This window comes from Lissotriton vulgaris, chromosome 2_1 (genome assembly GCF_964263255.1).
Source record: "Lissotriton vulgaris chromosome 2_1, aLisVul1.2, whole genome shotgun sequence".
Taxonomy (NCBI): domain Eukaryota; kingdom Metazoa; phylum Chordata; class Amphibia; order Caudata; family Salamandridae; genus Lissotriton; species Lissotriton vulgaris.
The window spans coordinates 371,186,677-371,199,808 of NC_141687.1; the positions used below are offsets into that span (position 1 = coordinate 371,186,677).

Consider the following 13,132-nt stretch of genomic DNA (forward strand, 5'->3'; position numbering starts at 1 on the left):
TTGGTTAGGGGGACCAACCGTTTGTAAATTTCACGGACCATCCGTGAATTGAAAGTCATGTCCATTGTCTGTGACGATTCCTCTTAAGGACCCCTTTTGTCCTTAATTTTGGGTGTAACAGTGACCTGCACTGCCCACCCTTGAAATTCCTCCGTTTTCTGAGAACTCCCTGCTGGGGCTGCCCTGCACTCCTTTGTGCTCAAGAGCAGCCTATCTCCAGCCTCTCACAGACTGTGATGGACCCATTGTCCTTCTGCAGGCTGGCTGATTGTGGCATACAGAATGACAATGGGCCAGTCTGGACAAATAAGGCATGTGGTGGGCCTGAAGTGAAATGAAAATTAAATGCCAGCATTTGTAAAGGGCACAGCTACCTCCGGAGAGGTGTCCCGGCGCTGGGGCCCGTGGCAAAGATTAAGCGAGCTATTGCCCAGAGTCACATGGTGCTGGGCTAACCTGCTGCCAGTGATTGAACCGTGAACCCTGTGATCCGGAATCAGGCACCCTGGCCACTGTGCCATACCTCTTCCACTTCCACTGAAGGCAAGGGAAAAAACATTTAACAAATTAGATGGAAGTAACATTGTTGAGTTACTTTTAAAAAACAAGCATATGCAAGCAGCTACGCATTTGTACAAGTTAGAGCTTTTGTTTACCTAATACCTAATATAAACTTATTTTGACTTGCAATTATGTTGATTGTATATTTACTTACATATTGTTGCGCGATCTCCTCTGAAGTGTCTCTAAAAGTTACATTTTGTCCCAAAGTTTTGTCCTGCATTTTGACCTTTTGTCCTGAATTTGTACCCATGCTAGTTGGTCACCCTAATTGGGGTGGCCGTGAACTGCACACTGCTCTGGGTAGGCCTCCTGAACATGGCGCTCCCACGCCATTACCACCATGCCTGTTCTCCACCAGACTGAGTGCTTCCAGGGGCTTGCGAGCTACTGGACTCCCTGCCCAGCCCCAGAGGCCTAAATCTACAACGGCCTGCCGACAAGCAGGTAGTGAGCGCAATTAGATGCATAAAGTGACAGGATAACGCATTCTATTTAACTTTAAAAAAAAAAGTAGGGGCAGCGCCTTGAGACCCTCACGGGTGAGTAGCGTGCTCTATAAACCCTTGATTGATTGCTTGATTGATTGATTGATTGATTGCCGATCACCCACTGTCTCCATCCCTAACTAAGGCTCTTCATGACCAGGGTAACGCTGTCGAAGAGCTTCACAATAAACCACAAGTTACATAGTGCTAGGGTGACCGGAATTGTAAAGCCAAAAACAGGGACATTTCCCTTAAATAAAAGTAGGACTACAGTTTTACTTCAAACGAGCGCCCAGAGTGACAGCACTCAGCAGCAGAGAATTATAGAACAGGCAGTTAGAACATATATAAAATGCATTTTTTTAACGCAGAAGCTTGCCTGTTAATTAAATTGCTTTCTTGAAACAACTGGTAATCTTTGTTGTGCTTTCAAAAAGCACCTCCTGCCGTTTTCTGTCGACCCTGTCTAAAAACCGGGAGAGGAGCTACATTTCCTGAAATCTGCCAGGACAGCTGGTGAAAAACCGGGTCAGTCCAGGACAGGTCGCCTGGTCACCCTAAATATCTCTTGCTGGGCTTCTCAATGGTTCAAAGCCCGGGCCTGGCCCGTGTAGCCTGCCGCTGTGGCACACTCCTTGCACAAACTGGTTATCTCTCCACAATAACTGTTAGTGGTAACGCTGCCACAGGAGCTTCAAATTGAATGACAAATTATTTTTATTTATTAATTTATGCGATTTTATATAGCGTGGACTTTACCGGAAGGTGTCAGAGCGCTTCACAATAGGAACAGCAATGATACATGAGGAGAAAAATTACAAGTGAACAAATTACAAAAGCAAACGTTACGTAACATGAATCAAAGGTGACAATAGTGAGCAACCAAAATACATGAGGTAGCAATCGGTACATTACAGGAGGAAAAGGTGATATGTGTGCAGGTTACAAAAGCGTACAAAGTACAAGTAGAGGTATAATACTGCAATAAATGGCAGACACTCCAGCACAAGAACAAACGTTACGTAGGCAATGGTGGCATTTGTGCACATGCGCACTAAAACCGCAGAATACCGGGAAGCTTAAAATACCTGTATATAAAACAAAGAGCATAGTGTGCGTGCACATGCAGACGGACAGCTGCAAACGACGGAACACCTGTAGCTCTGCCCCTTGGTTCGTCCCCCGGAGGGGAGGGGATGTGGCTGGACCGAAGGCCAACCCCTGGGAGTTGGATCTGTGTTGCAAACGGCTGGGGTAAAGGGGAGCGTACACAACAGGGAAGTTACTAGGCAGCACATCATTAGGACACTACGGTTCAGCCAGCCAAAATGTAGGCAAAGGAATTTGGCTGGGGAGTGGTAGGTATTTAAACTCAGGCGCGTGTCACTTGACACTCTTTCTCTTGGGACTATTACAGAGGCGAGAGGCAGGAGCACTGTGTGAGGTGAGTGCGAGGGGGGCCGTAAAGCTTTAGGAGGGATAGTAGGTTAGGCGGGAAGGTAGTGCCTTGTGGCAGTGCATGGCTTGGGGGCATCTGGTCGGTGCCGGGTGGCACAGGACACTGGCATCCCACTTGGGGCGGGAGTCTTTCAAGCGAGTTGAAGGGCGCGTGCAGTGTGCGTGACGTCTCCTTGTCAAGCGAGTGAGGAGCGCGTGGTGCAAGGCCCTAGGCGCTTTCATGGCAGGGCCGCGCCCGTGGTTCGGAGGGACCTGAGGCGTTGGTCAAGTGCTAAGGACATGGGTTCCTGACAGTGCAGCGGGGGATTTGGCGACATCCCCTGCGCATCGGACTCTCTGAAGAGTACTCACTGTTGGACATTTTGTTTGCTGCCAGTGCCAGCCACGGGGAGAGCTCTTCGCCAGCTCGGGGGAAGGAGTTCGGCACCTTCTTCCAGTGCTCTGCTTGTGAACTGGTGGGGGCGGTGTCGAACGATGCTTAACACCCAGCCAGCATCCGCGCCATGCTCGGGCCGTAAGCAAAGCATAACCTTGAACTGCATTATTGAGCTCCTGCGCACACAGAACGCCGAGCAAGAGTAACACATTACAGGGGGGGGGGGGGGGGGGGGGGGGGGGCTCGGCAAATGTGTCCTTACTAGCCAGGCGATCAGGTGGCGTTGCTAAATTGCTACTCAAGACGACAGTAGTCAATGGCGGGGGAAGCGAGGTGGCCCTAGGCTCGGAGCTGCCGAACTTGGAACGGGAGAGGGAAGTTTGAATCTAGGCGTGGCTCAACATCCTATGATCATGGGCAGATGATTTAATCTCAGAGTACAACGAAGAAGGAATATGTCCTGGGGGAGGGGTGGCAATATCTTTCTGCATCGGGGACGGGTTAGAGGGAGACAAAGCGCGTGAGAGAAGAGGGAGGGACAAGGGGTCCCCATTTCGGCAGGTTAAAGAAGAGGCAGCAAAGGATCTAATTACCAGGTAGTGGAGGGGAGCGAGGCTGCCCGGAAGGAGGTTTTTGAAGAGAAGGATGGATTGGGGCCGGTCAGGAACCATTGGGCGTTCCCACACATCTGAGAAGGGACGGGGCAGAAGAGTTTCGGCGCCAGGCACTCCAGGGCGCAGCAACCAGAAAGTCATGGGTTGGCAATTCCTACAATGGCAGGAGTTATTTGCTGGCGGGCGGGGGATAGAGGCACCAGTCCGGCAATGTGGGAGAAACACTGGGTGGCGCGCTCGTGGCCACCCACAGGCGGCGAAGTTTTTATTTTTTATTTAATGCGATTTTCTATAGCGCGAACATTACCCGAAGGTGTCAGAGCGCTTTACAAAAGAACCAGTTGCGATACATAAGGATTTAGAATTACATGAGTTACATAAAAGATACAAACAGGAAAAAAAATTGCAAATGTACAGGTTGTTATGTCACACAGGTAAGTGATACAAATAGACCATTTGGATGACGGCAGTAAGGCAGCGAAAAGTTTACAACAGGCTACTTGCGCCGTAATTAGGGGAGAACAGAGGCTGCAATGACTCCCGCCCACCCCCCCCCCCCCCCCCAGCTCTAATTCATCCGGCAGTAGCGGAGCAACAATGTGCTGACTCAGATAGGTGAATGATGTGTGATGGATGGCTCATAATGTAGTAGGGAGTAGAGTGTGTAGTAGGAAGTAGAGTGTGTAGTAGGGAGTAGAGTGCGTAGTAGGGAGTACAGTGTGTAGTAGGGAGTACATTGTGTAGTAGGGAGTAGAGTGTGTAGTAGGTAGTAGAGAGTTTATAGTGTGGAATAGAGTGTGAAGTAGGAAGCAGAGTGTGTAGTAGGGAGTATAGTGTGTAGTAGGGAGTAGAGTGTGTAGTAGGGAGTGGATTGTAGAGTGTGTAGTAGGAAATAGAGTGTGTAGTAGGGAGTAGAGTGTGTAGTGGGGAGTAGAGTATGTAGTAGGGAGTAGAATGTGTAGTAGGGAGTAGAGTGTGTAGTAGGGAGTGGAGTGTAGAATGTGTACTAGGGAATAGAGTGTGTAGCAGGGAATAGAGTGTAGTAGGGAGTAGAGTGTGTAGTGGGGAGTAGAGTGTGTAGTAGGGAGTAGAGTGTGTAGTAGGGAGTAGAGTGTGAAGTAGGGAGTAGAGTGTGTAGTAGGGAGTAGAGTGTGAAGTAGTGAGTAGAGTGTGTAGTAGGGAATAGAGTGTAAAAGGGAGTAGAGTGTAGAGTGTGTAGTAGGGAGTACAGTGGGGAGTACAGTGTAGTAGGGAATAGAGCGTCGTAGGGCATAGTAGGGAGTAGAGTGTATAGTAGGGAGTAGAGTGTGTAGTGGGGAATAGAGTGTGCAGTAGGGAGTAGAGTGTGCAGTAGGGAGTAGAGTGTAGAGTGTGTAGTAGAAAGTAGAGTGTGTAGTAGGGAGTAGAGTGTATGGAGTAGAGTATGTAGTAGGGAGTAGAGTGTGTAGGAGGGAGTGGATTGTAGAGTGTGTAGTAGGTAATAGAGTGTGTAGTAGGGAATAGAGTGCAGTAGGGAGTAGAGTGTGTAGTAGGGTATACACCTGTTTCACTCTCCAGCCTCTTGCGCTCTCTCTCTCAGGGTATCAGAGTACAGCATCCCTCCCCTCCTCCACCTGCTCTGCATTTCAGCTGCATCCTCCTTTCACCCTCTGCCTCCCCACCCACACCTGTTTCTAAAGGCAGCCTAAACTACCTATGATGGGGTCAGGGGTCAACAACCAGCCCCCACACGTGTGGGAAGCACCAGGGATTCACTGCACTGGTCTAGGTTGATAAGGCGCGTGCTACATTTAGACAATGTCATCACAGTGGATCTCTCTTTCCTGTTCCGCGTAGTCCTCACCGCCCCTTCCCCAACCCCGACTGCCCGGATCTCCTGCCCACCTCACCACACAGACACCAGTTGTGCCTGTCCACATTCTCCTGTGTTTCAGCAGTGCGCACCTTCTAGAAACCTTGATGCTCACCCCAGCCACACACACACTCGCATTCAGTCAGTTTGCCCTTCTTTCGTTTTCTGACGTCACTGGCTCCCTAACCCCATTAACACACACACGTACAAGCTGTTTGCCCATCTCGTGAACTCAGCAGTGTGGCCCACTTAGATATTCCTGGACTCCTTGACATCAGGGCCCACGGCCCTCACAACTTATGGCAGTGTGCCATCCTTTAGTGGTATTTGACTCCCTTGCACCTGGCCCAAAGTTCTCGTCTCACACATGAGTTCTGCGGCGGGAGGTGAGGGGGGAGCGTTCGGTGCCCCTTTAGTCTTTGAGAATTCTAGTCTGAGAAATTGAAACACTGTGCAAAGTTTCTATCAAGATATAGGCGCTACTTCAGCAGCACTGGCCCAGCCCCTCTGAGCTATCTGCAAGGTCTTCTCAGTTCCATCAGGTCTTGGTTTGGTGAGGGGTTTTGGCCGAATGCAATGGGTATTTTGCTATTTAGGCTTTTTACGTCCTTACGCCGAAAAGTGGAAAGAAAAATATATTTAATCACGTTTTAGCGATGGAGCAGTGCAATAGATTACGGAGTGTCACCATAGAGGCATAGACAGTGCTCCTGTCACGGGCACTGTACAAAGATAGAGTATGCAGTGCTGTAATGAGGTTCACTGTGCAGCGCTACGCAGAGGGCTGGATTGTGTAATCCCATGAGAAGCTCGTTCTTCGCAGCGCTGGAATGGGAGGGACTCATTTCACTGCTGCCAGAAAAGGTCACTGTACTGTATAGTAACAAGTGCAGTCATGATACCCAGTCTGCATTCCTGCAGTGAGGGTCAATATGCAGTGCTGTAAATGAGGCCGTAGTGTGCATTGCTCTAATGCCGTGAGGAAAGAGGTGCACAATGTTCACTTGTCGCAAGTCAACAGTGAGTGTGGCTGCACTAATGTAGTGATTATGGCATCTGGTGCAGCGTTGTGCAGTGTTTCACAATAGCCATTCTGTGCAGTGCTGTTGTGGTATATTGGTATACTGCTGTGTGGCGGGACACTGGGCAGCCCTGCAGTGCGGGTCCGGCTCTAGAGTCCTGCAGTGAGGTTTCCCCATTGCAGAACAATTAAATCACTTCTTTGAGGACAGTAAAGTGCGGTTACACAGCCAGGCTAAGTAACTTTTCTCTTTGTCAGATGGCCCCCTTGGACGGGCTCGTCTGACTTCCTCCCTTAGCAAAATATTTGTTATCTTTATGTGGCTATGTGTTTGGCCCCATAAAGATAAAAAAAACCTTTTGCGGCAGAAGGAAGTCAGACGAGCTCATCCAAGTGGGCCGTCTATAAAAGAGAAAAGTGTACCCAGCATAAACGGTGACCACGGCCAATGGGAAAGAGGGGCGGGGCTTAAAGCCCACTAGTGAAAGCTGAGCTCCTTAAGATCATGAGATTTTGCCAGCGAGACTGCGCATGCGCAGCCTACGCAGGCTCGACCTAAAAATGTAAATTGGGAAGCAGGATGGAAAGTGGGATGTGGGGGGAAGGTGTAAATTAAGAACGAATCCAGGGAATAAAGAACACGTAGGAGATAGAGAGCAAGGAACACATACATTCCCACGGAGTGATAAATGGTACATAAAAAAAGAGGCCTGTCAAGTGAGCAGAGAGAGAATACATTTCCAGTCACAACACTATGAGACCAAAATGGTACTCGACAGGAAAAAAGAGGAACATGGAAGGAAGTAATCGACTCTATAACAAACATGTGAGATAGGCAAGAAAGCCATCAACTGTAAGCAAAATCCCACTTTAAATATATGTGCTATGTATTGGAAGCAATACACCTTTCCAACACAAGGCTACACTGATCTGTGCCCAAGACCTAAAAAATCAGACAGATCAAAAGAATAAAAAAACGTGACAATTTCATTGTAATCGGTGCAGAACAGTGTTTTAGAACTGCCTATTTTGGACTTTTAACATACCAGCAGTTACATGAACCAAGACTCTGTAGAGGAAAGATCATGTTTGTCTTAAAGTCATAGAACCCTATGAAAGGAAGTACTGTATTGTCACTTGAAATCATTCTATTGAAGATACACACACACGCCTCTGAATACACACACCCCACACTCTTCATGAACACACTAAAAGCCAACTATTCTAAATAAAAATGAATTATACAGACCCCAGTCTAACTAATTTGTTCATCTCTACACACGTTTCACTCGAGCTTATGTGATTCAATGAAAGTTGAACGCATACAATCATAAGACTATTTAACAAATTGAGAGGCAACTTAAGGCATTAACAGAAAAGTGGGCCAATAAAAAAGTTGAAACTTATGTTCTCAGTATATAGTTTCAGATTTGGGAGCATATGCATCCCAGTCAAACAGGCAGGCATTGTGTTCCACCCTGAAGCATTGCTGCTACTGAGATGTAATTTCCACCATAGATGTTTTCATTGAACCGTAATATACAAAAAAAGAACAAACGACAGACCAGTGTCCAGCTCAACCAATCAACATGTACAGTCAGTAGTAAAATGGTGCAACACACTTCTTACACCCGTCATCCAGAGGTGTAAATCACAGTCTCAATGTTCAAGAAAAATGGAAGGTGCACTCGTAGAAGATAGCTTCATCTACAGTGGTCCATGCACACCGAGTCCCTTTGGACGTCGTTGGTCTTACCAACCTATTTTCCTGCACTTATTGGAGAATTACTTAAGAACTCTGACGAAGTTCCCTTTTGGCACAACTGGGAATGAAACACATTGGCTGTGTGCCGGTTTTTAAAGATTGATGGAATAAAAAGAAGCACTTTTTGGAATCACTGCTTGCGTGTCTACTTTCTACGAGTGCACCTTCCATTTTTCTTGAACATTGAACTGGAATATCATTAACTGCTACATTGCATTGCTTACCCCCTAACACCAAGGATACTAATTCTAACAAGCAGTGACGTGCCAAAAGACGACTGCTGCATGGGCTGTTACTGCTCGCAGGGTGGGGGGAGGGTTTATAACGCAAAGGGGATTCAAAACTGGGAAAGCAGCGATGCCAAAAGCATCAATAAAGATAATGAAAAAGTTATTTCACACAGGAGATAACAACGGGGAGCGTAAGCCCACTGTACTTTACCGGTGCTCCTGAGCCCTCGCAGGAAATGAGCTCTGGCTGCACGAACGAGACAGGAAAGAAGAAGAACAATGGAATTGACCAATAGTAAGCAGGAGGCGGGAATAGCGTGGTTTTATAGATTACTACAGATCTTGCACACAGCGCATGCGCTGTCAAGGCTTGACCTGAAAGAAAGAGAAACCACTAGGACTGGCATTGGCAAGCAAAACTTTATGTTTTTTACATTGATTTGGAAAACACATACAACTTGATCAAAATGGTGAATACAAAATTAAAGGAGTGGCCTAGCAGTCCAGACACACTGGCCTTGGCACGGAACTGCACTTCAGGTGGCTGTTCACAGTGCCAGTGGATACATTGGGACAATCGTCCATGCTGTATGCTGTGGACCGTGGATGCAAAATGTGGTTAACAGCAGAGGAGGCCAAACAGAGAACAGGGCTGAGCCAAAGCCTTTCTACTAATGTATGCACTTTTTTACAAAACATGAAACTGGTTAAACAGTTAAGGGTATCTAGGCCAGGCCTAAAATAATTGCAGAGAGCCTAGCATATGCATTTACTATTTAGTAGAGGAAGAAGTGCAGCTTCAGACCTTTTTCTTTTCCCCATTCTAGTTGCAACATGAATTTAATACACAGCTTCTGCAGCTCTATGAATAGTAAATGAATTACCAGTATGTTTCTCCTTGACTTAAACCTGCAAAGCGGGTTGAAGCAGGCACACAAGGAGCTCTTCAACATGAGCATTAACCCACTGAGCTCTCTTTGATTAAATACAAAATCTGCGATGATCTATGCTTGCACATTGCTGGCACATTAACCCTCTCAGTTATTTTAGGAGTCAAACCCTTGACCACAGAATGTACATGTATCTCTGCAGCCACCACATTAACCACCAGCGTTATCTTACCAGCATTTTACCCTGAAATGTGCCTGATACACAAAGCTGTAGCCACCATGCAATTTAATCCCCAAGCCATTTTAAAATTCAGCCAATTTGTGACAGATTAGGCAATTCGGACCATTGTTTCCAATATCCTTGAGGACGAGTTTCTAAAATACCTAGGCCGAGCGTCACTTATTCGGCTTCTTGGCGCTGCCTTTGATGGATCCAGCCCTCATTACTCAACCCAAGTAGTGCCCATAGGACTAAAATGCATTGCATACAACCCCCCCGCCCCCTTGTGTGCCATAGCCCTGGCCTTGCAGCTCCAGAACCCAGTGATGCAGCATTCTTCAGCTACCGCCGATGTCCTAGAGCTAAGGCCTCAAAGACAACATCACAATGTGTTTTTCCTGCCCTTCTCCTACCAGTTAAAGTTTAAGAGTTATTGTTGAGGTCTGGCCTGGCTCTCAAAGCCAGTGCAAGAGCTCAACCCTGAAAATATTTCACATGTAGATAACATACAAATAAAATAAAATGTCTTCAAAATGTTTAAAAAAATAAAAGTGTATTCTGTTAACATGCAGAACCATTTCGTCGTAGTACATCGGATTTATTGATAATGATATTTTTAAATTAGAAACTTAAAAACGTTCATGCCCCTTCCCATGATAACAATGCCACTAGTGACATCTGTCGAAGTCTTTTCCGCTGTTATTGTATAAGCGATCACTATGCACCAATGGATACTATAGAGGATAATACTATTGTACTTCTCACTGTTAAAAAAGAACTTGGTAAACCTTAGATTTGAAGGATGCCGATGATCACATGTATACATGATGTAATTTATTCACAGCTACAAATTAAAAAACTCAATAACTTTTTTGATAAAAAAAAACAATGGCACTGGTGAACTAAGAGGCAAGTGAGTTGTCACATGTACACCATCTTCCTTGATTAGTCATATGCAAGAAGCAATCTTGTCTCTTAAATCAAACATAAGAGGCTTTTGTACAGCGCACATCTTGAACTCACATGCATGTTTGAAGGTGGTCTCACGAGATAATGAAGACAAGCATTGGCATAGCCAATAAGTTTCGCCTATGGGATCTTCTAAGTAAAAAAAAAATAAACTGAAGATATACGAGTTTACATTTACCACTAGTATGAATAGTGTTAGGATGTAATTTGTAGAAAAAATGGAGGTAAACTGGTCAGTGTGGAAAGGAACCTGTGAGATTGTATTGATACTTATAGTCCCGCACCGAATTAAGAATGTTTCTTTTTGTCAACTGCTGTTTACAGCTTCCCTGACAGTGCTCTGTGGATGACTCGTGCTTCCTGCACTCAGCAGATGATTACTTTGCAAGTTCCGAGTTCTGCCTGAGGCACCGTGATTAGAACTGCCTTAAAAACTTTCCAGAGTTGGACCGACTGGCCGAGACGTTTCTTGGTTACTCAGTGAGTCCGTTTCATTTTGCAACATTTCTTTTGTCAGCCTGTTAAGGCATTTAAGAATTAACAGGCTGACAGAAGAAATGTTGCAAAATGAAACGGACTAGCTGAGTAACCAAGATTGTATCAGCCAGCCGGTCTGCCTCTGGAAAGTTAATGAAGAGATTAGCAGAAGGGAGCTGCAAAGGAGATACAGCGACCCCGGCTCCACCTCTGCCCCTTCCAGTGGCTGCGAAATTAAAAATGAGTGGTTTTTAATTATTTAAGTGAATACATTTATATTTTAAAATCATCATCAATTTGTTTTGTGACATATCATAAGGTTTCAACGTTATCAAAGCTATATCCTGCTCGGAGTCCATGGCATGTAGGAGGTGCCTTTCGCCCCACAGAAAGCCACAATTAACCAGTGAGCCACGAGACGCCCTATCGAGCGCAGCTACAAACATATCTAGAACGTAATGAATACGAATTAATGCAACAGAGTCACATACGAGGCCTGCCAGTACAAAAAATTAGTATTGCGTGTTTTGGACTACTAGGAGGCAACAGTGTCCCACAGTAGTCGAACATCCTATATATACCGGAATACTCCACTTCCTCTGAAATCAACCGCAAGAAAAACGCTTTCATATCGAAGCCATCCAATGTTCGAGGATATAACAATTTAGAGTATTACGTAGCCTTATCATGGCCTTTTAATCAAACGAATGTAACAATATCGACCTACTTTTACAAGCGTAAATACCATTTTTTTGGTGGTAACTTCCTAATGAAGGCACGCCCCAGTGCTGAAACGCGCATCGAAGACACCATTCCCACCATATATAATTGTGAATTCTGTATATGTTTAGGTCTCGTCCTATTAATCGCGCACGCGATAATAGGACGAGAGTATTGAGGGCAAACCAAGCTCTGAAACCACCAGGCGGATTACGTTGAGTGCATGTGCTCGTGCACGCGCTTACCATTTGCTCCATGAGCCTGCCTCCGAGAGCTTCACTTCAAAGGGATCCGCTCCCCCGCCCCCTGCTTCACAGTTTTCACGGCCGCCAGGCCGTGTCTCGCATTTCTCCTCCCCCCTCCCCACAGCAATGCCAAGAGCTTGTTTTATTCTTGCCTTTCATCTCCTACCAGTCTTATCCCATTGTTAACATTTCCGCACCTTTGTCTGTCTATTAGTCATACCTGTCTGTTCGTCTCTGCTTTTTAGTATGCGCCCGTTTCCCTCTTTCAGTATTTTGTAAATGAACTTGCTAACTGTCCTGTGCTGTTCTTCATAGTGCCTCTTACGCACACATTTTAATGACCGGCGGTTCAGCGCCTCACGCGCACATTTATTAAGCAGTACCTGCAACGTAATGTACGCTCTCCTTTACTGTTTCTTCCTCCTTCATTTATCAGGCCCACAATCACGCTCTAATTTTATTTCATTTTTCTCCTCGCTTTCTCCTATATCTATCCTCTTTTTACTCTCCTCTGCCCTCCATTTCTTTACCATCTGCATCGCCCCTGATGGATCATGTATGCCACTTGTCCGCTGCTTCTCTTCTGTCTCAATCCCTTGTTTCTCTTCCTCCACCTTGTTTCCCGGCGCCCCTGTTTTTTTTTCCTTTTTCTTTTTGCTTCTGACTATGTTTCATCCCGCCCTTCTTCTTTAGCTATTTCGTTCAAAGTTTTACTCCCCGGTTTTGCCTTTCATCCTGCCACTCTCTCCGTCTACCCCCTCTCTTCTCACGCCATCTCTCCCTCGTTATCTCTTCTTTACTTTCCCTCCCCTTTTTAAGTCTTTCAATCGCTCCCTTTCTGACTAATTTTCGTGTTCATTCTTCCCCCTTCCGTCGACCCTCTTGTTTGTCTTTTCGGCGCTCTTCTCCCTCGCCCACACTTTCGAGATTTCTCATCTTTCAATATTTAACACATGCGTTTTATCTGCCATCCGTTAGTCCTCTCCTGCCTTCACTTCTGGTTCATTCTGTGCACATATCCATCCTTCTCATATCAGGCATATCTATATATATCGGATATCATTCTGCCTCTGTTTTTCACTCCCCTTACTTATTTCTATGTTTACACTCCTTGCTTTATTCTCACTTGTTCCTTCTGTGCATGTCCTAACATTAGCGCCCATTTACCCTCTCTCCCCTCCACTTTTCCAAGTTCACCATTTCCCAATCTCCCCCGTCTTTTACTCTTTCTAAATCCATTTCTGTT

General features: G+C 46.0%; 1 protein-coding gene across 1 annotated transcript in view; it reads left to right on the forward strand.

The window, feature by feature from the left end:
* The first annotated feature begins 2,907 nt into the window (after positions 1-2,907).
* The window catches only part of LOC147730376 (serine racemase-like), a 95,902-nt gene continuing 85,677 nt past the window's right edge, over positions 2,908-13,132 (forward strand). Inside the window, exon 1 of the mRNA XM_086955182.1 lies at positions 2,908-3,021. Coding sequence (XP_086811308.1) covers positions 3,011-3,021 — 11 coding nt within the window. The 5' untranslated portion in view covers positions 2,908-3,010. The remainder of the gene's footprint in view (positions 3,022-13,132) is intronic.